At 35.3% G+C, this 27,418-nt stretch overlaps 1 protein-coding gene across 3 annotated transcripts; it reads right to left on the reverse strand.

Moving 5' to 3' along the window:
* Positions 1–1,958: 1,958 nt before the first annotated feature.
* On the reverse strand, positions 1,959–18,365 carry LOC149018135 (MADS-box protein SVP-like). 3 transcript variants are annotated; one of them, XM_089152459.1, is made up of 9 exons: positions 17,999–18,051; positions 17,603–17,815; positions 15,543–15,621; positions 15,189–15,250; positions 14,831–14,930; positions 14,607–14,648; positions 5,882–5,923; positions 5,281–5,435; positions 1,959–2,602 (listed from the first exon to the last, which is right to left on the reverse strand). In XM_089152459.1, the coding sequence occupies exons 2-9, from the start codon at positions 17,782–17,784 to the stop codon at positions 2,578–2,580; spliced, it is 687 nt and encodes a 228-aa protein (XP_089008585.1). In that variant the 5' UTR covers positions 17,785–17,815; positions 17,999–18,051; the 3' UTR covers positions 1,959–2,577. The 3 variants fall into 3 exon arrangements, with proteins under 3 accessions (XP_089008585.1, XP_089008583.1, XP_089008584.1); XM_089152457.1 differs by lacking the exon at positions 17,999–18,051 and adding an exon at positions 18,076–18,365 and having other exon boundaries at positions 1,960–2,602; XM_089152458.1 differs by lacking the exon at positions 17,999–18,051 and having other exon boundaries at positions 1,960–2,602; positions 17,603–17,969.
* Between the last annotated feature and the right edge of the window lie 9,053 nt (positions 18,366–27,418).

The following is a 27,418-nucleotide window of genomic DNA, read 5'->3' on the forward strand; positions in this document are numbered from 1 at the left end:
ATGGGGGTAGAATCATCTTCTTTACATCATGGTATACTGTATCATGAATTTCAAATATTACCAAAAAATATATCATGAATGTCACTAACCTTCAATGACTATGATTATAAACAAGATGGTATAATTTTTGGATCTTGAAAATACCACGTGTTTCATATTAATACATATTTTATTATCTATAATTTAATATAAATATTTTCAAAATAATTTTTATATAGATAATTTGAAATTAAGATATTTTCACCATTCAATTTTCGATGCACACCATTATAATGCATAATTAAATCAAAAAATTAGAGGTAAAATTACCGATCAAACCAGTATGTGAAAAACAAAAATTCACTTGAACCATACTTTAGAGTAGGGGTGTCAATTTGCAGTTCGAACCGCACCGGCCAGTTATAGCCCGAACTGGCCTGGAACCGTCCGAACCGAACCTTAATGGGTTGTGTTTGGGCTGAGGTGGCAGATCCCGCACCAACCTGAACCCAAACTGCAACCCGTTATATAGTTTAACATTAAGTATTATTTGAATCATCATATTACCACTAGGTAGTTGTATAGACTATCGAAAAAATTGAGCATGAATTCAAAGATCAAATAGTCATTCTACTATTTGTAATAAATAATTAGAAGGATTAAGTATGAATGTCCAATTGAATGTATCAAATTTGTTTAAATTAAGTAAATATTTATCAAGTATATAAATGTTGATTAAGTATGATTATATTTATCGAGAGGTATTTCTTTTGCATATTAACTAAATACCAACAAAAAAAAGAGATGGATTTCATAGAAAGGAAAAAAAAATCAACATTCTCCCAAAACAAGAACCCAATTTCAAGATAATCAATCATAGCACAAGTTATAATTTAAAAGGGTTTTTGGTTTAAAGATTTGTTTCAAGACTCTCCAGTGGAGCCTAAGGAATCAACTTGCAGTTTCTATGTTACTACTTATTATTTGAGTTATTGATTTCTATAAGGTGGGTGGGATATCTAAAACATGAAATGATTTTTCATAAAATTGATCGATAGCAAATGTGTTTTCCATAGAATGTTGGCTCTTGTTGTAGGATGCTTGACTATTTATTTTTATTATATTTTTCTTACGTACCATAAATTCTTAGTTCAAACCGTTAGTCAACCCGATAATAAATCGTTAGCTCAAACCGTTAGGTTGAACCCAAACTACACCAAACCAAAACCGGTTTGAAACCGTTATTTTGCTAACGGACCATGTTTGGGCTGAGTGTTTTTTAGCCCTAAACTACCCCAAAACGCACTGTTGACATCCCTACTCTAGAAGAAACAATGCTTTCATTTTTGTTTTTTGGTCATACAGAACAATGCTTTCACTTACCCAAAAAGAGAGAGAGCAATGCTTTCCTGAATCATACAAGCAAATCACTCTTGCAGACTCATCAGTCAACCCTCCCTACCCTTTTTGAGTTGCCCAACAAATTCCCATCTAATTTAATTTCGTCCAACCCTGCCATGAGTGCTTCCCGAGAACCTCTTGTAGGCTTGTAGCTAAGAAGAGCTGATGACCTTGAGTTGTATCATGAGTTCATGACTTCAATTTTCAATATCCGTTTGATTTCTTCTATCAAGTTATGAATCTTATCCAACTATTGAAATTATTTAGATTTCATGACTTGAGGTTAAATTCATGATATCCTCCAGAGTTGATGATGGGCATAAAAACCGTCACTCACATGATGATTGTAACTAAAGAAAAGATGAATCAATTCAAAGGATTAAGTTGACCATTCAAACAGTTCATTTTTAATGAAACACAATTATAATGGTGTTGATTTCGTGATTAGAAATCAAAATCAATGCAAACATACAAGGAATGAAGTAACCAAATGTATTATTAAGTCCTCAAGAACATAAAAATTTTCGACGATTCGACCTCAATATGTCGCACAAAGACACTACCTGAAAAGATGATTTAAGAAACTGTTATCAATGTGCCAATCCTTTCAATCCCTATCAATTCTCTAGAAATTCCAATACATCCTTCTGCAATATGTTTTGTCACCCGCAATATATTTTGTCCTTCTTATGTTTCCATTACTTAATCATCCACTCTTCCCCTCTTATGTTTTTACTATACCCTCAAAACAAGATTTAAGGTTCATATAGATACAACTTCAATTCATTCAACTATTAGAGGATTATGTTTCATTACACCTCAGTGAGCAGTCTGAGAAAAACCCAAGAGAGTTGGAGTACTGATTTGCAAAACCCAGGTTCATAAGTCACAATTCTTATGCCTCAAATCATTTTCATTTAAATGTCCAGGGATTATGTCAAAGAGAGCTGCGAGCAAACAGAGATGTTCATATAGGGATGCGAATAGCGCTTCAAGAAAGCATACATCCAGAGTGAGTTTTGTGTTTCTACTATAACGTAATTACGACCATAATGTAATCTTGAGCTTCCCTTTGAGTTGGTTAGGTATTCATACTTGTTTCAATGGTCACAAATCGAAGGGCTTGTGGGAGTCAAACAAGCAAGACTAAAAAGGAATATATATAGAATTAACAGTAATCACCATCGCCACCATCCTTCATGTTCCATTGGAGTAAGGTAACCTGCAACAAATTTAACGCCAAAACAATACAATAGAAAAAGATAAAATATAAGGCAATGCAGTAGGTGCAACATTGAAAAATATCAAATATTTGAGGGAAGAAATTAATATAAATCACCACTCCAGGAAGCAAACAACCTGTCGATTCAAAGTTTCAATCCACCATAGCAGCAATATTATGAATAGAGAACATCAAACGCCTAGGGTTTTCAAGTATGATCTTCTAGAGTTTAAAAGGGCTTTGGGGCTTGGAAAATTACGCATCTTTAACAACATTGCACCAGCCTGAACAATGAAAGGGCATAAAAATCCGCAGGGCATTACCATCTACTGGTAAAAAGAAGAAAGCTGGACCATGGAATGATGGAATGGAGAAAACGATTTTAATCATACCAGAAACCAGAATAGATCAAAAGCAGAAATGGATCATATTACAAGAAAAGAAGATTCAAAATGTAAGTCAAAACCAAGAACAAGAATGTTGAGCACTAAAGAACAAGACATATTGTAGTCTATGCTGTACTTTCCTTCTTTTAAGAACTTGGAACTTCTTTAACTGTCTCATTAGTGTAGCTAAATAACTTCTGAACCATATCCTACATTAATTCGATATCTTCCAATGCCCATTCTGACCATTCTGAATATGCAAACATTTTGTCAGACCTTATCCACATCTCAATATCATGCATGTATATATAATTTTTCTCCAAGATTCACATCAAATGTGATTACACTTCTTCCATGCATTTAGGCCAGCCAACAGTGTTTGCCCCAGTTAACATCCCACTCTCAAATTTCTTTTATCAAGGAGTTACCCTTCCCATCTTATATCAGAATGAGCTACGGTTACTTTTGCAACTCAATCTGGAGATCTCAAATTACATCAGAATACTCAATTCAAGATACTGTTTCACCCTCCAGTCTTTGTAGATAACTATGACAATAATAGGCGAAGTCACTGACGTAAAATCCTACTCTGAAGCAATTTTTCTCTGCAGAATGATACAATCCGATTTCATTATATTTCATCTTGACTTTTATTTATAGAACCCATAAGCTTCTCTAATACCCTTTGTATCAAAATTTAACAACAGGAAATTCTCTGTTGGCTCAAGAATCTCAACGCTAGTACACCCCTTATAAGCAAATCATGTCAATTAATCAAATATCAAACTTAACACAACTTTGTTATTAGTAAATTAACTATAAACAAACTTGACAAATCATCCAATGATCAAGCTTTTCATGCCATTGTTCCGATGGTTGCTCTAATCTCCCCTTTTCTAAGTTCCTATAATCTTTCTCTCTCGGGGAATTTCATAGTCAGTTAATCCATAACCAAAATTTGAGGCTATTCTAGCAACTGCCTTTTGATAGGTTAACGGATAACAGTCATACAATCACATAAAGTTATTCCCATCCTTTGCCCATTACCTCCCCTAATTTGACTCCCATCAATAGGTTGAATTTCATTTGATCCTACTACCATTATCAAATTCAGACCTTTCAATCTTAGACAAATCATGTTTTTCATAAACTCAAAAAAATCTGCATCTCTTGATTCTCTAATGACGCCTGCATCAACATGTATTCTATAGTTTTAACTTTTGATCACCAACAATCCTCACTATGTTTTGCATACCAGAACGAAGTCAAATGTTTTGGGTGCTAACTTCCTTCTAATCAGGTTCATGTACTCAAAACTTTGCAAATATCCCCAACTTGACCTACCTCCTTGTAGCTTCTGTGTTATGTAATGGGAACAGATGCACGAGTACGAGAAGAACACAAGTAAAGCATACTCAAGGAATCTACCGCAGTTCAGCAAAATTATCTATGTCCACTAGAGAGAAATAGATTCCATTATTCCTTAAAAACCTCATCACTCTCACACTTTATAAAGTGCTACGTACCCTTTGCTTGCCTTATTTTCTAAGTAATTATCCCATGGAGACTATTAATGGGAAAATCCAAAACCCTAATCCCATGTAATTACAAATCTATCCCTACACTAGCCATTGACCGAAAATCCGTTTCAATTACAATTACAGCCAAAATCTAATTATATGGACCCGCAGAATACAAGACATACTCAAACCCGACGTTATGCCACAAATCAAAACAAGAAGTTTAGATTTCTAAAAAGTATTCCCTTAAGAGGATATAACTTATCCCTGCATATGCATCGCTTCTGCATCTCCAAGCTCAGGTTGATATGGGGCTATGATTTCAAGCACTACCCTACCCCATTTTCTTCACATCTTTTGAGAATCAAACTGAGCTGCCCTTTTTATCAGTTTTTAACCTGACAACATTTCTATCCGACTGATTAAATCACCAACTCAGCCCCTTTGGCAATGCCATCAGCAAGTGTAGCACTTTTGGCCAGTTAGAAGGTCAACTTGTTCGACAGAATGGAAGAACGATAAATATGAAAACACAATGACAAAGAAAGAAACCAAGCTAGACGAAACTCCTCACCTTTGGCAATGCCATCAGCAGGGGGAGAGGAAAGCTACTAACAAACAACTCGTCAGTTTCACCTTACTTTCCTAACCCCCAATGCCACCAAGTTGAACTTCAGTTTGATTTTAATTCAAATCTATCTTCCAAGCAGGAAATGGAGATGAGCAACCAAAAAATAAAATAAACACAGGAAAGGCTGTAATTAGGACTTACCCCAGCTTCAAAGAGGTATCAGAACTGTCGTTATCCTGGGTTGGTGGACCAAAGGAGCTGCACATATTAGTAACTGATTCTGATGATTGGCCCTCTTCATAGACTATGGTCTCTGATTCAGGGGCACAAGCACTTTGGCCTTTGGACAAGTTCACCTGCAGCCAGAAATAACTTTCAACCATCAAAAAGCAAGTATAGCAAACAAATAAATTTTATAGTGTCATAAATCAACCCTTACGCATAGTCTAAGTGTCTACGACAAGGTCAGGTCATTCTTCTGATAGAAGGTCTGAATCGTTAAATATTTCTTCAATACCTTCCTTTCTATTTTTTGTGGTTCTAGAGATTCAGAAAAAGAGTGGAAAACACATTTTCAATCGTGGAAAACGCATAGAAAAATATTACCGAGGCAAAAGAAACAAACGAAGGCATTCCAAGACAGAAGCAAACCCATGTAAGCCTTAACCTAGCAATAAATCAATAATTTTTTTGGCATTCCGAGACACAAGCAAACCTATGAGAGCCTTAACCTCGTAATAAATCAATTATTTTTTTTGGTAAACAATAAATTAAGAAGTTGACTCCATAGGAAAACACTCACCAGTTGTCTCAATCGCTCGTTCTCCTCCTCCAATTGTAATCCCTTCAAATGATTTTATAAAATAAAACATAAATACAAGAGAATAAAATAATGCAAATAGAAAAATCAAACTATATTAACTTACATCGCAAGTTGTAACTAACAGCTAACAATCACCCCTTATTATTCTTTTCTTGGGGGTGGGGGTGGGGAATGCAAAGGAATGCGTACTCAAAGGTGTTAGAACTCAAGTGCCTACTTAAATCTCAAGAAAGATCATTTTTCCACTTGTTGAATGTAAACAATAATAATAAGAACTTTTAATTCACTTCACTTCAGTTTTAGCAAGCACAGCACAATCTTGGCTTAAGCTCTTAATTTCTAGGCACAAGTTGATAATGAAGTTATCCATTGAAACTTCACCTAAGTCATCCCTTTAGAAATTGTAACGAAATTTTCCTTCTTCAATAGGTCTTAAGATACTACACATAACTCTAGTTCATTTTAAACAAATATCAAATTTTCAGAAATGTCCCAAGCTTTTTATTTTCTGTTTCTAGAGTTGCAAGTATTAGGTTTATCCTAAACAATATGTGGGCTTGGATTAATTACTGGGGTTAATAATTGATGGGGTCTAAACACATCGAGCAAATGCACTACCATTAAGTTTGAAATGGGTCAAATCAATCTATTGTGGAAGTGGACTAAGATTTGGGATTACTATTATAAATAGCTATGATGGGATCCCTCCAATCCTTCAAAATCTCTGTTCTCTTCTCTCTCCACAAGAAAGAGTTACGGTAGAAAAGACGAGGAGATTGGAGAAGGCTTTATCAATTGGAGAAGACTTCATAACTCAACAGGATTGGATTAATTTTCTTCAAAGACAATGGTATAACGTATGTACAATCCTCACTAATATTATATCGTATTCAAGTTCTTGTATGGTTTTTAATTGATGAGGATTTCCCAAAACCTTAGATATTCTAACAATTGGCATCAGAGCCATACCATACAATACTATAATCACTTTAATTGATTATATAATTCTTTTCTGTTAACTACATGTTCTTTAGTCATGAATTTTTATAAATCATATTGTATGGTTTTAACGGGAATTTCTTTTGAGAAAGGAGATTCATAAAAAGAAAAGTTCCAATTATGTTGATTTGATTTTAGAGTTTGTCCAATGAAAGGATCCAGGGTTTAATTGAAACCCTATATCATTATAGAACTAGATTTTGTTAATTTGATTTTTTATTGGGATCCAAATGGGAGAATCATAATAATTTGCGTGAACTATTAATCCATGAAATTTTTTCTATTATGTTTCTTGGGTTTTTCATGAAATTGGGATGATGAGATCATAAATCCTGTCATGTAAGGGCGATTTGGGTTTTTTTTTGTTTTTATTTTTATTTTTTGGAGAAAACGGAAATTTCTTTCATCTAGACGGTGTGCTTCATCTGGCCACAGTAGACCCCACCCCATATGGTCAAAGCAGACACAGGACTAGAAAGAAATTTCGTCTAGTAAGACGAACATCAGTCTGAGCACATAAACAATTTTACAAAAAAAAGGGGAAGAAAAGAAAGGATTTAATTGTTATGATTGTACATTAACCCCTTAGATGATTGTGTTGTATACTAATATGTTGTGCGTATTTTCGTACTTCAACTACAAAGTTTGGATGGAGATAATAAGAGGATTGTATTCCACCAAATTGGCATCACCACACCTTCTTATTGTCTGTCATAGCACGATACACTGTGTCTGCGATATATTGCCGCGTTGTTGAGGGGCGACATGACTCCCCCCAGCAACACGATATATACTATATGTCGGCGATATATCGCCCTGTGTTGTATATCGACGATATAAAATTGGCGATATATTGCTCCATTCGCCATATATAATAATATTTTATTCGTTTTTTGCCGATTTTTCGTTCGATTTTTGCCAAAGTGACATAGGACCTCTACAGGCTCCGAGGGCACTGCCCCCATACCCCCGCCAAGAGCCGTGTCCGTCGACAACAATATGTGAAGCATGAGCCATACTCAACATAATTGTATAATGATTAATGAATTGTAAACTTTAATACATCTCTTACTAGTTGTGTATTTGTGTTTTCTTTGCATATTTCCATTAATTTATATGAATTTTCCAAACTTCCAGTTTTGCCCGCATATAGTCGGACATGTGCCAATTAGAAACTTTAGATTAGGTGATATTTTAGGTCAAAATAACACTCCCAATGTGTTTATTGGCCTCAAATTAGGCTACACGTTAAATTTCATGTCAAAATGACCCCAAATACCCTTCGAAACATTGGATCAATTTTTCATCAAACCCCCTCAAAAAATCGGGCGACACCCGGCGACATGTCGGTCCATGTGCCATAGTAGTCAAAGTTTGGTGACATTTGCCCAAAGGTGATGTTATCTAAATAATAATAATATATGCACTCGAGTGGGAATAAGTAATAAATTTAAGGAATTTCAATTACCCAAAGGTAATGAGATTTTCGAGTATTATTGTTGCATTCAATTTTTAAAGGTGTGTTAATACATTAAGATATTTGGGAAGCATAATTTAGAAATTTCTTATCACCCAAATGTAAAAGAAATTTTCGAAAGTTATTTCTATCCCGCAGTATTTGCAAGATTACATGTGAGGCCTTGTATATTTTAACCAAAATGTTGAAATGTTACTTGGTTGGCTCATGTTGGCCAAAGTTTTAGTCTTTAGCATGTTTGGTATAGTTTTTACATACATGTATACCTGAGGGTGGTGTGTGATTCTTATTTCATATGATCACGATATAATTGCTTGAATGTCTTTGTTGTGCTCTCAGTTATGTTGCTCATTTGAACCTTTGTTCTCCCCTACAGATATCTATTCAAGCTAATACTATGGTTTCAATCCTTGCTCTCTCTGGGGAAAACTATAAGATATGGGTAGATAAAATAAATGCTACACTAGGATTGTTTGATTATGATGTGGCTCTTAAAGAGCCAAAGCCCACTGACCTTTCCGCTACAAGTACACATGAGTAGAAGCTCAAACATAATGAATGGGGGACAGCCAACAAAAATTTTTATTATAATGAAAGTCCATCCTTGAGTCCATGAGTGACAATGTGGAGATGAAAGACATTGTAGTAGAATATCTTGCAGAATAAAATCAGTGTTTGAGTTATCACAAAAGGGTGAGAAAAAAAAACAGATGTCCAAGCTGACTTCATCTACATTTGATGGTACGGGAAGTGAAGAGAATATTTTCTCGAGATGTCTTCTACAACAAATAAATTAAAGGATCTTGGAACAACAATCTAATGATGAATTTTTAGTTCATCTTGCTATCAAATCTCTTCCAGAGTCATACGCTACGCTTAAAACTTCACTTAATATGAAGACAAAGGAAAAGACCATGAAAGACCTTATTTCCATATGTGCTCAAGAAGAAAGCGACAAAAAAAAAGGACAAGAATAAACAATATAAATCTAGTTGAAAACAACCAAGCATCTGCTAATGGGTTTCACAAGAACAAACAAAACTCTTTTAAAAAAAACAAGTATTATCCATATAACAAGGAAAATCAAAACCATAATGATATTTCGTGTTATTAGAGTGATAAAAAATGACATTTTAAAAAATATTGCAATGTACGTAAATCTTGGCTTGAGAAGAAAGACGCTAAGGATGGGAAGAAAGAGTAATCAAGGAGATGAAGCCCATTTTCCTTAGTAATTTTTTATATTTTGATGATTGAGCTTATACACCCGTTATTGTTATTTAACAGTTTAATTGATTTTATGATTTGTTCTAATTAAATTTATGCTTGTTTAGTGGGAGAACTCAGTGGGAGCTAATAAATTGTGTGTGTGTGTGTGTGTGTGTGTGTGTGTGTGTGTGTGTTCCTCTTATGGATGCATGCATTTAATTGTGCTTCGTTAAAATGTTTCGGAAATGATGGTTTTACCATTGTCCAAATGTGATTTTAGTAATAACTGACGAATTGGGTATTGACCATGACCTTGGGCCTAAATGTGTGTTGGCCTTGAATGTGACAGTGTTCAAGGCAACCCATCAATACAACCATTTTCAGGGGTATGGCGAAGGATTGACAAGGAATAACGTTATTTATGTAATCACAATTGTTGAATATTCGTTGTTAATCTCATTTTGGTTTAGTTAGTAAGTAAACTTCTATTGTGACTGATAGAAAGAAATATGTATATGATGAGACCTATATTCTACTATTGTTCGATATTGGTGAACTAGTAAACTAAATCAATGATTAATGGCAAATTTTGTGATTGAGATTCCATGGACACATCATTTTATGGTAAAAGAGTAATTAATCTTAGCCCAAGTGGGAGATTGTAAGGTTTATCCTAAACAATATGTGGGTTTGGATTAATTACAAGGGCTAATAATTGATGGGGGTCTCAACATATCAGGCCGATGCACTGCCATTAGGTTTGAGATGGTCATACCGGTCCATTGTGGAAGTAAAGTAGGGTTTGGGATTGCTATTTTAAATAACTATGATGGGTCCCTCCAATCCCTCAAGTTTTTTGTTCTCTTCTCTCTCCACAAGAAAGAAGTAAGGTAGAAAAAAGAGGAGATTGGAGAAGACTTCATTACTCTCAAGGATTGGATTAATTTTCTTCAACAGATGATGGTGTAAGGTATGCATGATCCTCCCTAATATTATATCGTATTCTAGTTTTTATATGGTTTTTAATTGATTAGGGTGTTTGGAAAAACCCTAGATATTCTAACAGCAAGTATAGAGAAATGAAATCCATATAGAAAAGAATTACGTACATAAGTTCTATAAGTTGTTGAGAATTGCAGCATCGTTGGTGCACAAAGTTTCTATTTTGGAGAAGTTTCTATTTGAAAAATCAAAATTTCAATTTTGATTACTTCCTATTTCAGTTATTTTTTATTTTAGTTACTCTAATTTTTTTATTGCTTGGTTGACAAGTAATCTCCTTAGGATAACTTCCTTTGTAGTAAATTTGGGAGATTCGATGCAATATATAATTTCCTTTTTACGGTAACTTAGTTTAGAAAAATTTTCGAAACTAAGACTTGATTTTACATCATAAATAAAGTTACAGGGTAGAGTCCTAGATGCATGCAGTCTCTCTCCCTCTTCTCTTCTACTCTATTCATCTTTTATCTTTCTAAATTTCCTTTCAATCTCTAGGCTGATTACAGAAGCAGAAATTCTAACATGGTATCAAAACAGGTTTAATTAGTCTAGAGCCTGCTTTTTCTCAATTGACTACTCAGTTTTTTTTTCTTTTTCCACCCTTCCTTTTTTTCTTATTTGGTGAGCATCCACCAATGCCTTAAGCATGCTTTAGATCCTTCGTCAAATAAAAGCTTGAAGTGATCTTGTTTTTGCTACAATTGAAGACCCTAAAGGAGCCAAGGAATTACCTATTATTTCCGCTGCACAGCCTATTTCCTGAATACGACTGACCTGGAGAGAGAAAAAATGGTAATACGGTTTTCTTCTTCACTAACAAATGCAAAGGATTTTGCACTGATGCTTCTTCAGATAAATTGATTTATTTCTGGTTTTACAATTACCGCAACCTACCTGTGTTCATTGGATTATTTGCTTAAAGATCTGTTTGGATGCCTGATTTATTATAATTGTTAACTGTTATCCCATTACTACCTCTGTTGCCCAAGATGGATACTACCCTATTCACCGGAATCGACCTCAGCCCCTTATTCTTCTGATAAATATAGGTTTAAAATGGGTCTTTTTTTGCTGCTCCCCGTTGTTACATAATTAACAGAATCCCCTGCATGGTTTTATCTCTTGGTAAATAGAAAAATATATTATTTGGACTGCAGTTTGATCCACTGCCATCACAAACTTGTTTGTTGCTGCGGCTGTTTTACTGAGTATTTATGGTCGAGGAGAAAAAGAAAAAAAAAACTGTTGATACCATATTGCTTCCCTATTGCTGCCCATTGTTTGTTTCAATTGATACAACTTGTTGGGAAATTTTTTTTACATGGTATTGCTGTCCTACTTACCTGATTCGCCTGCAGCCCTATTTTTTCCTGCTTCTCAGTTTACCAGAACCTACTTCAATGGTGTTATTCTTATGGCCGATGGAATATTATATTAATGACCATTAGTTTTACAACAATTTCTTCTTAAGTTAATTTGCTACTTTTTGGATCTTTAGGACATACTACTAGTTATCGCTCTTCGTCTGATATTCATTGGTGGTTCCCTTACTGCTAAGTGATCTACTACTTTTGCTACTACTCCGTTTGAGTTGACTGGTGGTTCAGAATTTTCTCTATAATGATTGGAAGTTCTGGTACTTGAATTCATCAAATAACATGGTTCCTTCAAGTACCCAAGTGGTTCCTCAGTTTAGACTTTGAAATGTTGGTAATTTACCTTCAATATTTGTCCACGTGTAATGCCTACACGGGAGGGGGAAATTGGAGCCTTAGTCCATATCTACTCAAGTCTTTTAAAAAGTAGTACTTGTAAAGATCTTTTACCCTCCTAAAATGGTATTCTAAAGTAACAACTATCCACTTGATTACCTTTTATCAATTCTTCTTGGCTGTAGTAACCCATACTACCTTTATCTACCTATTTAATGCATAACAACCCATACTACCTTATATGCCTCCTTGCATACCACATTTACCTACCTACTTGGTCTGTAATAACTTATGCTACCTTAATCTACCTACTTTATTAGTAGTAACATATACTACATTTTACCTATTTATTTGACATGCAGCAACCCATACTGTAATTTGTCTACTTTTACTTGTCTGCAGTTACCCATGCTGTCATTTGTCTCCTTACCTGGTTTTGATCAAGTCATACTGCCTTTTACCTATCTACATGATCCGCAATAACCTATATTGCTGCCTTTTACCTACTTATACATTTGCCTACTATTTTGCCTTCTTGCAAGAGGTTATGTGTGGACATTGGAGTTACAATTTTTATCTATTAGTGTGGAGATTCCTCTTACGATTGGCATTATTTGGATAATGTATTTTATGCTGCCATACTTATGGATTTTGTTCATCTTCAATATTGTTGATTGCTTTCATTATTGGATGGTTCATTCAACATGAAAAATTAAAGTTTTTTTTTAAAATTGATGTTGATTATCTACTAGGCGAAGTTCTCTCAGTGTTTATCAATGTCTGCTATTGCTACACGATTCAAGTGTGGCACTGTCGTTCAAATTTATTCTTATTGTCCAAGCTAGAGTTTTCTTTGTGTATACTCCAGCCAAGGGAAAGTGTAGAGAATTGCAACAACATTAATGCACAAGTTTCTATTTTGGAGAAGTTTCTAATTGAAAATCAAGGCTTCTATTTTGGTTACTTTCTAATTTTCTTATTGCTTGGTCGACAATTAATTTCCCTATGATAGTTTCATTTTTAGTAGATTTGAGAGATTCTATGTAATATGTAATTTTCCTTCATGTTGTAACTTAGTTTAGGAAACTTTCCTATTCTAATACTTGATTTTACATTATAAATAAAGTACCAAGGGAGAGCCATACACGCATGCAAGCTCTCTCCCTCTTTTCTTCTTCTTCACTAGTCTTCTATTCGTCATTTTTTTTTCTTAATGAATTTCCTTTTAAGTCCCTAGGCTAACTATAAGTGCTGAAATTGTAACATAAGTAACCTATCACATTTGACAAAAATACTACTAATTGTAAAGCCATTGTATATTCCTTCAAATCAAAAGAATTTAATGAAATTAAGATTAATTATACTAAACAAATTTAGAAAGGTTTAGAAGTTCTACCATCATCCGAGACAATGATAACAAATTTTTTACTTTAAACATAAATAAAATTTCACTTTCTTTTCTTCCTTTTTGTATGGCACTGTTATGCACTGACAAAGGCTTACCTTTTCTCCCTACATGAATAAAAATATATTATAATTATAAATAGGCCAATAGGTAAAAAGGAGAAAGGCCAAGGGGAGAAGGAGAGGGTAGGGGTGGGGGAGAGAACACATAGTCTAATGACACTTAGGGAAGAAAGAAGGGAACTATCTTGGCCCCAAATGACAATAATATACGAATTCCTTAGGGAGTCTACAAGAGATTTATGAACAAGAGAAGAAGTCTTGGGGCTGACATCCCTATAGATGGTCTTCCAAATCAACTTAAATATTAGGCTTTGGATGATCATTTGTTAAAGTTTCACTTCATCCAAATGTAGGCAATGCATGTATCAAAGAGAATCTTCCCCATCATATCAACAATAGTCAATGCCCCGAAGGAGCTAAGCAAGCAACACTCCGTCTTGAAAGAATGAGGACGTCTGCATCAGGGCTAGACATAAGCAAGGACTCGTGTCCAAATGGGTTTAAGAAAGATTTACATTGTCTGAGATATCTTGTAAGGACACTTGAAGACATTCTCACTTGTTTTACCATTTAATCAAATTCAGCTAGCTCTCTTTGTTTCAACATAAAATATTCCCTCAAAATTTTCATGCTACATTCACTTCATATGTGAAAAGTTTCGCCCATTAGAAGCTTTTAAATGTTTTTTCTTTCCCATTATAAAATAAAAGTTCGAACATTTTCAACAAGCACAATTTTACATAATTCTTTTGAAGTGAATTCTTTTTAAGGAAAATCTAATATATAAAATTTTATACCAAATCAAAAAAAGCCAATGCAAAGGAAATATCTCTCTAACCTTTCTCTGAAGCGCACCAATCTCTTCCATAATTCGTTCACTCTGGAAACCATAATGAATTTTATATGTAAGATAATGAAATACAAAACTACCCAAAACAATAGACAATGAAACTCAGATTATCTTGCCTGGAAAAGGAAAACAAAAAGAAAAAATAAAAATTCAGATTATCAACTTATGGGTCATATATAATCTGTTAAAGCAAAAGCGAAACTGATACCAACCTTTCTTTCTAAAACACGCCTCAATCCAGTTTCAAGGGATTTCTCCAGCTGCTGCAATTCCTCAATATTTAGCCCTTGGAGCTCTTCACCCCTCATCCTCCTAAAATGCACATGAACTTCTGACATTACATGCATGCATGCATCTGTAAACGGTGACAAAGAAACCCCTCCACCCCAAAAAAAAAAAGAGAAAGAAAAGGATAGGCATATAGGAATCGCATTCTGTCTCACAAATTAATAGGAAATAAAAAACTGTTAGGTTTGCATGGCATCTACACCCAAATTACATATAGAGCAAAATGACCCGCCCATTTAGCAAGGTAGATATCCCTCTCTAAAATAAATAACAACTCCATACCTCAGTTGAAGGCTCTTCTCTGCGACTTCCTTGCTCAACCTGGTATAGTTGCCATTCTCCAGCTAAAGAGACACCATAGCATTCCAAGTGAATCAAACAAAACCCATCAGATTTTTACACGCAGTGGAATCCGCACAAACTTTAATTTTTATAGACAGAAGAAGTTAATCAGTAACTTATGCATCTAGCTTATTTTTCGGCACTTGCAACAAGCTACTAAAAAAATGAGCTAAAACCCATTTATATTCGCATATCAAACGGGGAAATGCCACCTCTTCTACGCATCTAGTACAACTAAAATCAATCAACAATTACACAGGAATGATATCAAATGGTTCAAAAGTATAGAGTTACCTGCAACTCGAGGGAAGGTTCATCAACCTTCTGGAGGTTCTTTGAGTGCAGCTGATGCCTTTCCACTGTCTCCTTCACACTGGGAAACAACAAAAAATTAACGTTCTACAGCTTAATGACATATTAGATTCCATAGATGATTAACAATTATTATTTCAAGGGCAACTTTATTTAGTCCACAACTTTCCAAACTATTGTACCGAAGAGAGAGACCAGTAAAGCAATATTAGATTGCTATAATCTTCTTCTCCTCCATCCATGAAATACTATAGATTAGAATCAAAACCAAGCCACCAGTAGTGACCTTTAGAACATAATGAGAAAAGCTCACTAAATTAGTGCTCAAGGCCACAAGCTTCCGCTAACCTGCTCCTCCCCCCAAAATAAATTTGTGGAATCAATAGTTTGGTGGCAATACTGTTTACTTTTACAGACATGATAATGTTGGGTTAAAGTTATACCAAAAAATCCTTAGTACAAGGTTGCGTTTACTGAAAAGGAATTCTTATCTTCCTGAGAAATAAGCATAAAACATTCTATTGGTTTTCCTGTTCTTTACCATGTTTGGTTATATTATTAGCCTCAGGCCAACATTTATAGTTTATTTTGTTATTACTGTTATTATATACCTATATTCCTTTCATGGTGAACAGCTGAAGTCTTCTGCTACCATCATTGCGGGTTCTACATATCCTATTGTATCTTTAATCAAAACTTCAGAGGAAAAAATAATTTCTTTTACATATGTCTCACTTTTCCACGTTGAGATATCTGGAAAAAAAAAAAAAAGCCAGCAGCACCCCATCACTCAGGTACTAGAATGCCTTGTCACTGTAGTGATGGGATAGTGTGAGAAATGTATTCCTTCTGAGTTTCTTCTAACACCACGAATTCCTAGAGACCATTTATTACCATATATTCAGCCTCTTGTTAAAGAGAATATTCCATGATGAGTTAATAGTTAAGTCTCCAACCAGAGACATGTAGGAAGTTCAAGCTTAAACTTAACCCAAGGCACCCCATTCAACGTGCTCGCACTCTAGTGTTTGGTATGGTCTCCCAGTTTCCCACACATTTGCAACACTTCTTCCCAGAACTCGTTCCAGCTTTACAACTTTCATCACAAAAGCTAAGCAAATCACACTACGGTAGCATCTGGTAGCTAACCCACATAGCTTAAACTTAACTCGAATACCCACTTTTTTTTTTTTTTTGGTAACAACTCGAATACCCACTCACTACTTGCTAAGAGTGATTTAAATGCCAATCTTCCGGAAACCCTAATGCACCCTTCATCAACTAATACCACTGATCGACTTCAAAACCCTTGTCCAAACATCGATGGCGCTGAAGGTCAGATCAAGTACTCTACGAGGATACTGAAAACCTAAATATTACACATCTGATTATTCAGAAACTAATTTTGCAAACCTAATACAAGCACAAGCACAACAGAGTAAAATTAACAAGACCCAATCTTATTAGTATCATGAAATCCCTTATTTCATGTAAAATACTACAGATTAAATATCTAGGAAAAAAACCAGCAATTTCTGACTCATGGGATCAATCGGAAGTCGGAACAGCTATATAGAGAAGGAAGCTATGAGCTTTAGGTTTGTACGATAATGTTTTTGAATCTCCTTTATTACCAAGGTAACAAGATGAATTCACAAAATGTTATTCCCACCCTACTAAGCCGGACTTAACTCTATATTTGCTAGAGTGAGTTACTTCGGAGTCTGGGAACTAAGTGGTTGAGATCTATTAGGGGAAAAAGTAGCAAAAAAGGAAAGAGTCTAAGTGGTAGACTTCAGAAATTTCTATATACAACCTAACATAGAGAGAGTAGAACGCGTTGATTTCGGTGCAGTGCAGTTCTATACCATATTTGTTTCTCTGATTAGCTTTCGTTTCCTGAATCCTCAACTCAACAATCCTAAACCTCCGATGAAAGGAAAACTCAAGTTCTCTTGACCTTAAAAGCTCTCCCAAACCCTCTAATGGCCATATAGAATGAGATAGAACACATGCATTAAGAGAGAGAAAGAGAGGGGAACCTTGAGGTAGCGTATTCAAAGAGCTTTCCTGTGGACGAGAAGATGATAATAGCAACCTCAGCATCGCAAAGGATGGAGAGTTCCGCAGCCTTCTTGAAAAGCCCTTTTCTTCTCTTTGAGAAAGTCACCTGTCTTGAAGTAGCGTTGTCGATCTTCTTGATCTGAATTTTTTCTCTCGCCATTCTTTTTTCCCTTCACCAATCACCCTAATATCTGCACAAAATGAAAGAAAATCGCAAACCAAACCATCTTGATTCACAAAAGTAGAAAAAAGAATAATGCTGAAAGAAATTTGGGATGCCTATATAGAAGGAAAAAGTTAAAGATGGGTTCAGAAGGAAAGAGCGGTATTTTTCCTAATTAAGGGAATAATTTAAGAGAAATCAGGAACCCTACCAGAAGAAAACGAAACTCTAGAAAAAGAAATAAAAAAGCATTTTCGATCCAAGTGATGGGAGCCCTGAAATACCCACCAATACGAGTTCATCGAAAGTGTAAACAAGCAACACGCACAGAGAGAGACGGAGATTGGCCCGCTTCCCTCGTTTACCACCTTTCCTGTCTGGTTTTGTTTTGCTTTGTGTTCGGGTGGTGTTGCTTATTAACCCACCAATAAGTGAATAGGAGAGTGAGCGAGGGAGGAGCAGGCTCAGCTGGGTGGTATTCAATGATGTGTGAGAGAGTGAGAAGACATACTTGGAAGAGAAAATTTGCTTTTTATAGCAATAAAAAAGATCTTTACTTCCAGTCCTTCACATCTGGTGGAGAAAAACATTAAAAGTTGCTGAGAAAAATAATTTTATAAAGACAGGTCGAAATCCGAGGCTCCAGTTCTGGAATCATGAATGTGTAGAACCCACTTCAGCATTCATCGCGCTTCGAACGGATGTTGTCCCAGCCAATGGTAGCAGCTCAGAAAGCATCAATTTTATCTCACTAAAGATATGGTGCAACTCCGCGCGTGTCCGCTATCATAGAATATCTCCTACGCCATCCCCGATGCTGAGGATGGGTCATCCACGGTCATGTGAAAGGGAAATTTATTCATTTTCTTTGTGAGAAATATACTATTCATTTCCCTCCCAAAGAGAAACATGGGTTCATAAGTCACATCAAAAATTAAGATTAAATTAAAAAAAAAATTCTCTATTTTTCAAATCCAACTACAACTACTTAATTGATGAAAATATGGCAACCATATTTTCTTGTCAAAAATTGACAGAATGAAATTTTTATATCGAAAGGGAAGGTTTGGCTCGCACAGCGATAGTTGTTTAGAATATAAAGAAAGTCAAGCAAACACTAGGTTGCTTCTTAATGGAGAGGCCGTGGTTTTGATTTAACTAAGCCTATTGAACTCCATGACAAAAAACTCTAATTCAAATGTCATGTGTTTGAGCTTCAAATTTTCTTAGACTTAGGACTGAGTTCTTTGGCTCTTCATTTCTTCATTTGTGTCACCAAATTCATAACTTTTTCTATTGAATTGGGAGTTTCACACTTAAGAATGTCTATTCCATATTATGACAATTACTTGCTATTACAATTGGAATAATTTAGGAAATAAGTGGTTTTTCTCAACTAAAGTTTAATCCTGACGAGGTTATTCAATATATCTCTTATCAGGTTTATAAATAGATGTAATCTACATTTTTATTCATGTCAGGCTGCAAATTTGGATAATCCATCTACTCTGCCTGGTCAAACCTCCTCTCACTTATGGCAAACCATTACTAAAACTAGTCTTGTAATTGTAGGTATCCACGCTAGGACATTGTGCCCTTATGGCTGCAGTTTTTGCCTTAAACATAATGGTTGCTGTTGGACGATCCATGCAGGTAGTCCTGACGAAGGATAACTATTAGACATGCTTCTGATTGTTCTCCGTCAAGTGTTGACCTTGCTAAAGAGTCTAGTCCATCGATCCATCACGTCTACCTTTCTTTGCCTCAATGGTATCGATTATTACCTTAGCCATCAATCCCCCTAGCTTTTGCACTTGGAGGTTGTATGATAATGTTCTTATTTATGGTTGATACGGGAAAAATATGAAGAAACCGGGTTCACCCTCAGTTCAACCATTGACCTCGGTCAGGAACAATCTGACCGTTTCAGGTTCGAAAGAACATGGTTTAAAGGTAGCGTGCTAAGGAAGAAACCTTGCATGTTCAGTAGGCGAGCACACGTCCAGGAATTTCATAATGGATAATCCATCAAGGGGTGGTTATTAGCGCTCGCGGTAGCAAACGATCGTGCAAACTAGGGTAACTCCCTCACCAGCAACAAAAGATCGTGTGATCAAGGGAAGTTGTCCATCACCCCACGATCGGATCTAACTGTAAAGATCCGACAGCTACCAAAAAAAGGCTCGAACGAGTTCAACAGACAGGATTAGAAGGTAAACACTATATAAGTCATAACCTACGTAAGAAGAAGGTAACTAAATCGTATTCATACTTTTGCTTTGCAATTAGCCAAAACCTTTGTGATCAGTTCATTAACTGACTTAGCCTTCGGAGGTGGCCTCCCGACCCCCACGGTCAGGCCACATTTGACGATTGTTTTGCATATCATTCATCAGTGATCTAAGGGCTGAGTAGATTTTGGACGCATCAATGGTTTCTCGTGTTTTTTTTTGCATTTTTGAAATATAAATAGCCTAAAACACGTGTACGTGTAGGTTGGTCCGTTTCTTATATACTTTTTCTTATTTTCCCCATTTTGTAAGCGAACCAATGCTTTAGCATAGTCTTAAACAGATTTTGAGATCTCATGAAAACAAAATACTTCTTTTGAAAAGGTGGAGGAGCATTCTCGTCTTTTTTACATTAAAACATAACTTTCTATTTTGAAACCCTAAGAACTCAAAGTTTATTGTCTATTTCATTTGATTTTTTTTTTTTTAACAAATTTTTGTTTTCTGTATAACCTAAATGATGTTAGCATCCAGCAACAGTGAAAATGCATTGAAACAAGAAAAACTATTTTTAGCTTAAATATGAACACATAACAAAATGTTACCATATAATCTCTTAGTACCCTTTCTTTAAAAAAAAATTTGAGTTTTTCACTTGACTCCCTTAGTGGGGCTGAAACCTCTGGCTCCTTCTCTTAAGTGGGAAAAATTACTCTTAATTCACTTCAATATTGTTAGTTACTCGCGCATAACAGTGTTCAGTTAGCCTCTGTTAAGTAATTCAAATTTTGAAACTTAAATGACAAAACTACCCTTGTATGATGTGTTAAGACCAAACTACCCCCACCATTATCACCGTAGTTACCTCATCCCATATCAACCCTTAGACGGATCACACATCTTCTTCCTGTACTTTACCTTATTGGAAACCACCCTCCACCCCCTCCCCCTTCCGGCCACCGCCGTCCCCACCTTTCCCCCGACAATGCCGGAAATCACCCACCACCATTAGAAACAGCGAACCACCCAGTCGTTAGTTCCTGCATTTAAGGTTTACCACTTGAAATTACTTGAGGCTTTAGCGCGTTTGCTTTCAGAGATGGCGGCTTGGTTCCTACAGTTCATCTGGTTTGAAAATTCCATTGATCGAAAGAACTACAAATTCAAACATGGGAATTAAATAATCAAATCTTATGAACATATACCATGGGTTTCAATAAAACCTTATTGACTGAGACCAGCCCAAACCTGCCTTGAGCTCAGCCTGATACCAACCCAATTTTGTAAACCTGAAGGGCGGGCTTGAGTTACAAAATAATCAAACCTAACAGGCAGGTTGGGTCGGCTCGAGGTTCAAGCCTTGGGCCAATCCAGTCTAGCCCAGTCTGACCCAATGTTAGTTTATTTAATTAAAGTTATACTTAAAACTTAAATTTAATACCAACAAGGTTGCTCAGTTGTTAAGACCAACACCGCTCAATTAAGAGGTCGTGGGTTCAATTTTTCCTACGTGCATATTATCCATTTTGTTTCCCACTAACCCTAAATATCTAAATAAGGACAGGGTCAAGGTAAACCAAGGCCAACCTAACCCTAACCAACCCTATCATAGTTAATTAGGGTGGGCCGAGTTGGGTCAGCTAGCCCTGTCAGGGTCAAGTTAGGTTGGGGATTTTAAACCCTTACCGAGTTGGATAGGGCTTGGGTTTCACTTTTAGTCTCTAGGGTAGGGTTAAGGTTCAAGGTTGGCCTAACCCAACTAGCCCATTGCCACCCTAATATAGATAGTTAATTAGGACAGAGTCAACTTGTGCTTCTTTGTTTCGACACTTGAATCCTATTGAAAATAAGAACTCCTTCAAAACAATCTTTCTCTCAATTCAAATCCCTTTCTTTCTTGTTCATCTCCTTCGTCATTCTCTTACTTTGTATCCTTGATTATCCTTTAGGTGTTTGAAAAACAAATAGATTTTTTTGTTTGTTCAAAATTTCTCTCCCCTAGATGTTCTTAATAAGGTTTCCCTTTAAAATTTCTTCTGTCCGTCTTCTTTTTTTCCTTTTTATGTCTTCTTTAGGTGTTTGCAAGCTGTGCTTTCTTTCATCAAACCAATTTCCTCACCTAGGTCTTGTTGTCACTCGCAACTCGTAAAATGGTTAGGGTTTTCTTCCCCCCGATACTTAAAATGGAACCCATGGAGGAATTGACAATTGTGGTGGATCAATTAGCTGAGGTTATTAGGGAGATATCTAAGTCTCCCGAATGCCGGAATACATCCAAAAAAATGTATCACAATTACAATCTTTTGAGACCGATGAATCTGTTAAACTCTCTTTGTTGGCTCCTTACTTGGAAATTTCTAGTGGTGGGTGATCTCCAAAGGGGAAGAGAGAAGGTGGGGGTGATGGTGGTCGACAGGGGGAGGGGTTGTGGTGGTTTTTGGCAATGGTGGGCAGTTTTTAGCAATGTGCATGAAGAATATGGGTAATCCCTTCACCCACCTAGAGTTTGGGTATGGGATGAGACACAAGGATAATTACCAGTTATTCAAAATGTCTCTCCCCTAGACATTATTACTAGGGTTTATTTTCAAAACTTCTTCGTTTGTCATGTTTTTATCCTTTTTATGGCTTATTTTAAGTGTTTGCAGGTGGTGATATCTTTCATCGAACTAGTTTCTTTACGTGGGTCTTGTTGTCACTCGCAATTTGTAAAAAGGTTAAGGTTTTCGTCCCCTTTGATACCTAAAATGGAACCCATGGAGGAATCAATGGCTATGGTGGATCAGTTAGTTGAGGTTATTAGGGAGATATCTGAGTTATCCGAATGTCATAATACATTGAAGAAAATGTATCTCAATCTCCTGTGATGGATGAAGTTATTGCACCCACTTTGCCAACTCCTTACTCAATAACCGCTTGTGGTGGGTGATCTTAGGAAGGAGAGGATGGAAGATGCAAGCAATGGTGGCCGGTAACGGGAGGGGGAGTGGTTGTTTCCAGCAGTGACGGGCGATTTCTGACAATGTGTAAGAAGAAGACGGGTGATGAGGGAACCCCTTCACGCACCTAAAGGTTGGGTATAGAATGAAACACAAGGGTAATTACAGTTATAATAGTGGGGGTAATTTAGTCATAACACATCATATAAGGGTCGTTTCGTCATTTAAGTTTCGAAATTTGAATTACTTAATAGATACTATTTGACTCCGTTATGCGTGATTATATAGTAATATTGAAGTGAATCACAAGTAATCTTTTCCACTTAAGAAATGCTACAACAGTTTCACAAAAACTCAAAAAAAATCATGGTATGTTACTTGATGTTTCTTTTGTAACTAATTGTTATATACACTGTGGTTTAGAACAAAGGGGGTCGCCTAGCACATCTTGGCATGCCAGTTATCGGATGAATGTATGTTGGCTTTGAAGAACGTCTCTCAGTGAATGCCACGTGACATTTACAATTTCGGAAAACACCTTACATGGCACCCGGGATTCTACTTATCGGAAAAAGTAACATTGTAAGGGGATTCAACTCATCTTTATCCAGACGTCAATCAAGGCATTAAATTCAATATTAAATGCTCTGAGATGCATTAAATGTCCAACGCTCATCAGTAAATTTCTCATTTGTTCATGTTTTTTCGAGTATTGAATTGGTCCCTTACGTTTAGTCTACTGAACTAAGGGTTAACTGTCCCATCTAAGCCCACGTGATTCTGAGCTCTTGATCAATTTGGGATAAGGTGTAGTTGGCAGTTGGCTTGAAGTTTCTTCAGGAAGATTGAGCTCTTCACTTGGTGATTAAGTTATCCACCGTGTACAATCTCAATCTTTCATCTTGATATGGAAGATTGGATGGTCACGATAAATCCTTACGAGATCAGAGGTATGGAATTGGTATAAGCAATATACTCAGCACAAATAAGGGCAAACCTAGTTACAATAACTCTAGCATTAAAATTCTCCTACAAGTTCCATAGAAGGCATTCATTATTCCAGCATTTACTCCTCAATATGAGAATTTGTGTTTTTAAAAATATGACTTAATCATTTGAAGTAGCTTCCCGTCCCCAGAGACAATTTACTCTCACATTTTTTTTATCTCCAAGAACTTGGTTTGGACTAGAAGTGAACCAAATTGCACGCAGGCAGATTTTGAAAAAACACTAATTAATGACTATTTAGATGGCTATATACGTAAGCTTGTAAGCTTAATATCTTGACACTAAAACAGTGGACTAATGCTGGTTTTGTTCCATGACGAGCTGTATATCTTGTTAGATGCTGTTTCTTCTTCATCTTTTATTTTACTTTCCTTTTTTTCATACAAAATAGAAGAATGAAAACATGAGCAAAACCGACTTAGATGTCCATGTCTGAATTTACTAGTAAAGAAAAACTCTTGTTGTTTGGATATTATAACATAGCATTGAAGATACACCCAACTTCACCCAGAAAAGAGGTTACCTTCAGGCTTCATCCAAAGAATAAAAAATTAAAATTTTAAAAATACACCCCACCCACAAATTTGGCAAATCTGGCAAGCCTTTTTAGACTTTTTATATAATACCAATTTGATTTTAAAATTAAAACTAAATTTTTAGTGCTATTAAAATTATTATTTTTCTCTTTATCAAAAAAAAAAAAAATTTTTATTATTTTTCTTAGTTAAAGGCTTAAAGCGACTGAATGCTTGTAAAACCAGAAAATTAACACTGAGTTTCGTACTATCTTTTCTTCCTCTTGAGCTATCAAATACAGCTTTACTTGCATGCACTAGACTAAATCAATCACACGATCGGTGATGTGAATGTGATAGACTTTATTTCCCCTTTTTCGTTTTTCACAAAATAAAGAAAACCAAACGGAGTTAAAAGGATGTCTTGGAGTACGACTGGAACTGCTAATCTGCTACCATTTTACAATGACAAACAACCAATAAAGTAACATAAAATATAACCTGAGAGCTCTTCTTTGAATTACCTATTTGTCATTCATTCAAATGGAACTATTTCAGGCTATGTTAGTTCATTGAGGAAAGAATATAGAATTCAAATATCATCTCCAGAATAAAGTTATTTATTTATTCAGAAATGCATTGATATGAATCTGAGAAGTGTATTATGTAGTCACTACATGAAAAGGTGTCAAAGTAGTTGCTAATTGTAATTGATAATGTGAATGGTGCATACACTGCTAGTAGTTGGCAACAGAGATGCTACTTATTCTAATCAGACATGACAAATGTTGATAAATCAATGGTTGATATCTATTAGAATTAAAAAGATAGCATTTACATAAGAAGATGTCACTGCATTACCAAAAAGCACATCCATTAAGTGAGAAAATGTTCCAGATACAAAAGTTTACACAAAAGTTGATGAAATAATTATTGCTAACCACCTTTATCACGACCACATAATTCTCTAGTCAACATATCATGCTTTAATATATACTGGTTTCAAGGATTTTGGTTGTAACCTTAACATTCCTATCGTGGGACAAGCTTAATGATTTTGATTGAAGACACATGAGATGAAGAAATGGTGGCAAATCTCATTTAGTTATAAGAAAAAAATCAAATATTTGAATGAACACTTAGGCTCTCTTTGGTATCATTGTCCTTTTTTGATTTTTCATTCACGAATCTGATTGTATATATATACTTTTTTTTTATTTTTTTTGGTAAATTATTGATTGAGTTTGGAACTGTTTAAGAACCTAATTCTAGCTACTAAAGAAAAGTAAAAACTAAAATCCAAAAAACTGGCCGTAGATTATATTTCACAGTTTTGTCACATTTGGAAGGATAGAAAATTGTAAACAGTTAGATGGTCTATTGTGTTAAGAAAATATGTATACCACACAATTACAATAAATAAGGTAGACACAGGGTTTACTTGGTTCGGAGCAAAGGTCCTACATCAAAGAATGCATCTTGCAACTCAGGATATCATGCACTAACTAACATAAAGAATAAGATTTGTAAGATTTATAGTACAAGATACTCACCTATTTAACTTTCAAATATGATGCAACCAATACACAACAAATAATATAGTGACAGAAGATCACTATACTTTAAGTGTTGCAATCTTAACAAACATGAAGAACCTCACATATCCATGTCTTCCTCCATGCTAAACTGAAGTCCAAAACTCCATCAGCTTGAGAGATCCTGAAGAGGCGAACCCAAAGAACCAAAGCCGAATAGAGAAGAACACCTAAAGACCAAGAGAATAAACCTTAAATATAAACAATGAGTATTTATAAACCCAATGCAATTACTAAAAAGCCTCTAAAAACAAATCAATGGGTCATATAAGACTAGCCCTGAACAATGACGACGATGCCCCTATCGTGAGCATCATATTACAACATATTGGGGTGATCCTAAATTGAGATATATTTTTGTTTAATACGTAATCTCAATGTAGACATTATGGACCTCTTTGGTGAATCCATTAAGAGTTTATAATTTTAAAAACATGTTTTTAGAAGATGAATCACTTCGAATGTTGAGAACTTGTTGAGGAATTTGTACGAACACTTTAAAAGTTGTTGTAATCATGATACTTTGTCAGAGTTGAAATTTACTAGGGTTATTTCCTTTAAGATATTTAAACACCTCGATTTGTGCAATACAGGCAGCTCAAACCTTTAAGGTTGCACCCCATAAATGTTACTTAAAGTATAATCAAATTATGTTCACTCCCTAATAGAATAACAACATGGGGGAGAGAGGGAGAGAGAGAGAGGGGGGAAAGATAAGGAGGAAATTCATTGTAAAAAATGAGATTGAAAATGAGTTTATATAGAGCCCCCAAAGATTGTAAATAAAAGGATAAGATCACCACCCTTTGTGAAGATATCTTTAACTCTCTTTATGAAAATACCTATTCAAGTGAATACCCTAAAAAAAAGTATCTCAATAATGACATATAGCATATAGAATTCGATCCTTAATTCCAAAGATATATTATATAAGTCCTTACTATATATAAACCACATAATCAATTATTTGTAAGATTAAAATTTTCATTATAAAAATCATTAGATAATGAGACATGATTAAAAAATATATTTAAATAAAAAACAATACACATTAAATTTTAAACATATTCCTAACATTCTTAAACAAATCTACAAAGTTCTTCTCTACCCAGATCCTCGGCAAAATCAGCTTTCTGGGTTGCAGTTTCATCGATTTCAGGTCTATATATTCTTTTGAGGGCTACCTGGGTTACTGTTGTGTCTTTGGAAGAACGACCAATAGAAATCGGCCACACCAGTACGCTCCTTCAGTCTTATCTTACATATCTAGAAATCCAATCTTACTTTTTAATTCTTATTAATTTACAAAAAACACTACGTTATATTGGTCAAAACCTGCACAC

The sequence above is a fragment of the Hakea prostrata genome, chromosome 4 (genome assembly GCF_041222555.1).
Source record: "Hakea prostrata isolate BN-2017 chromosome 4, UWA_Hpros_2, whole genome shotgun sequence".
In the NCBI taxonomy this organism is placed as follows: Eukaryota; Viridiplantae; Streptophyta; class Magnoliopsida; order Proteales; family Proteaceae; genus Hakea; species Hakea prostrata.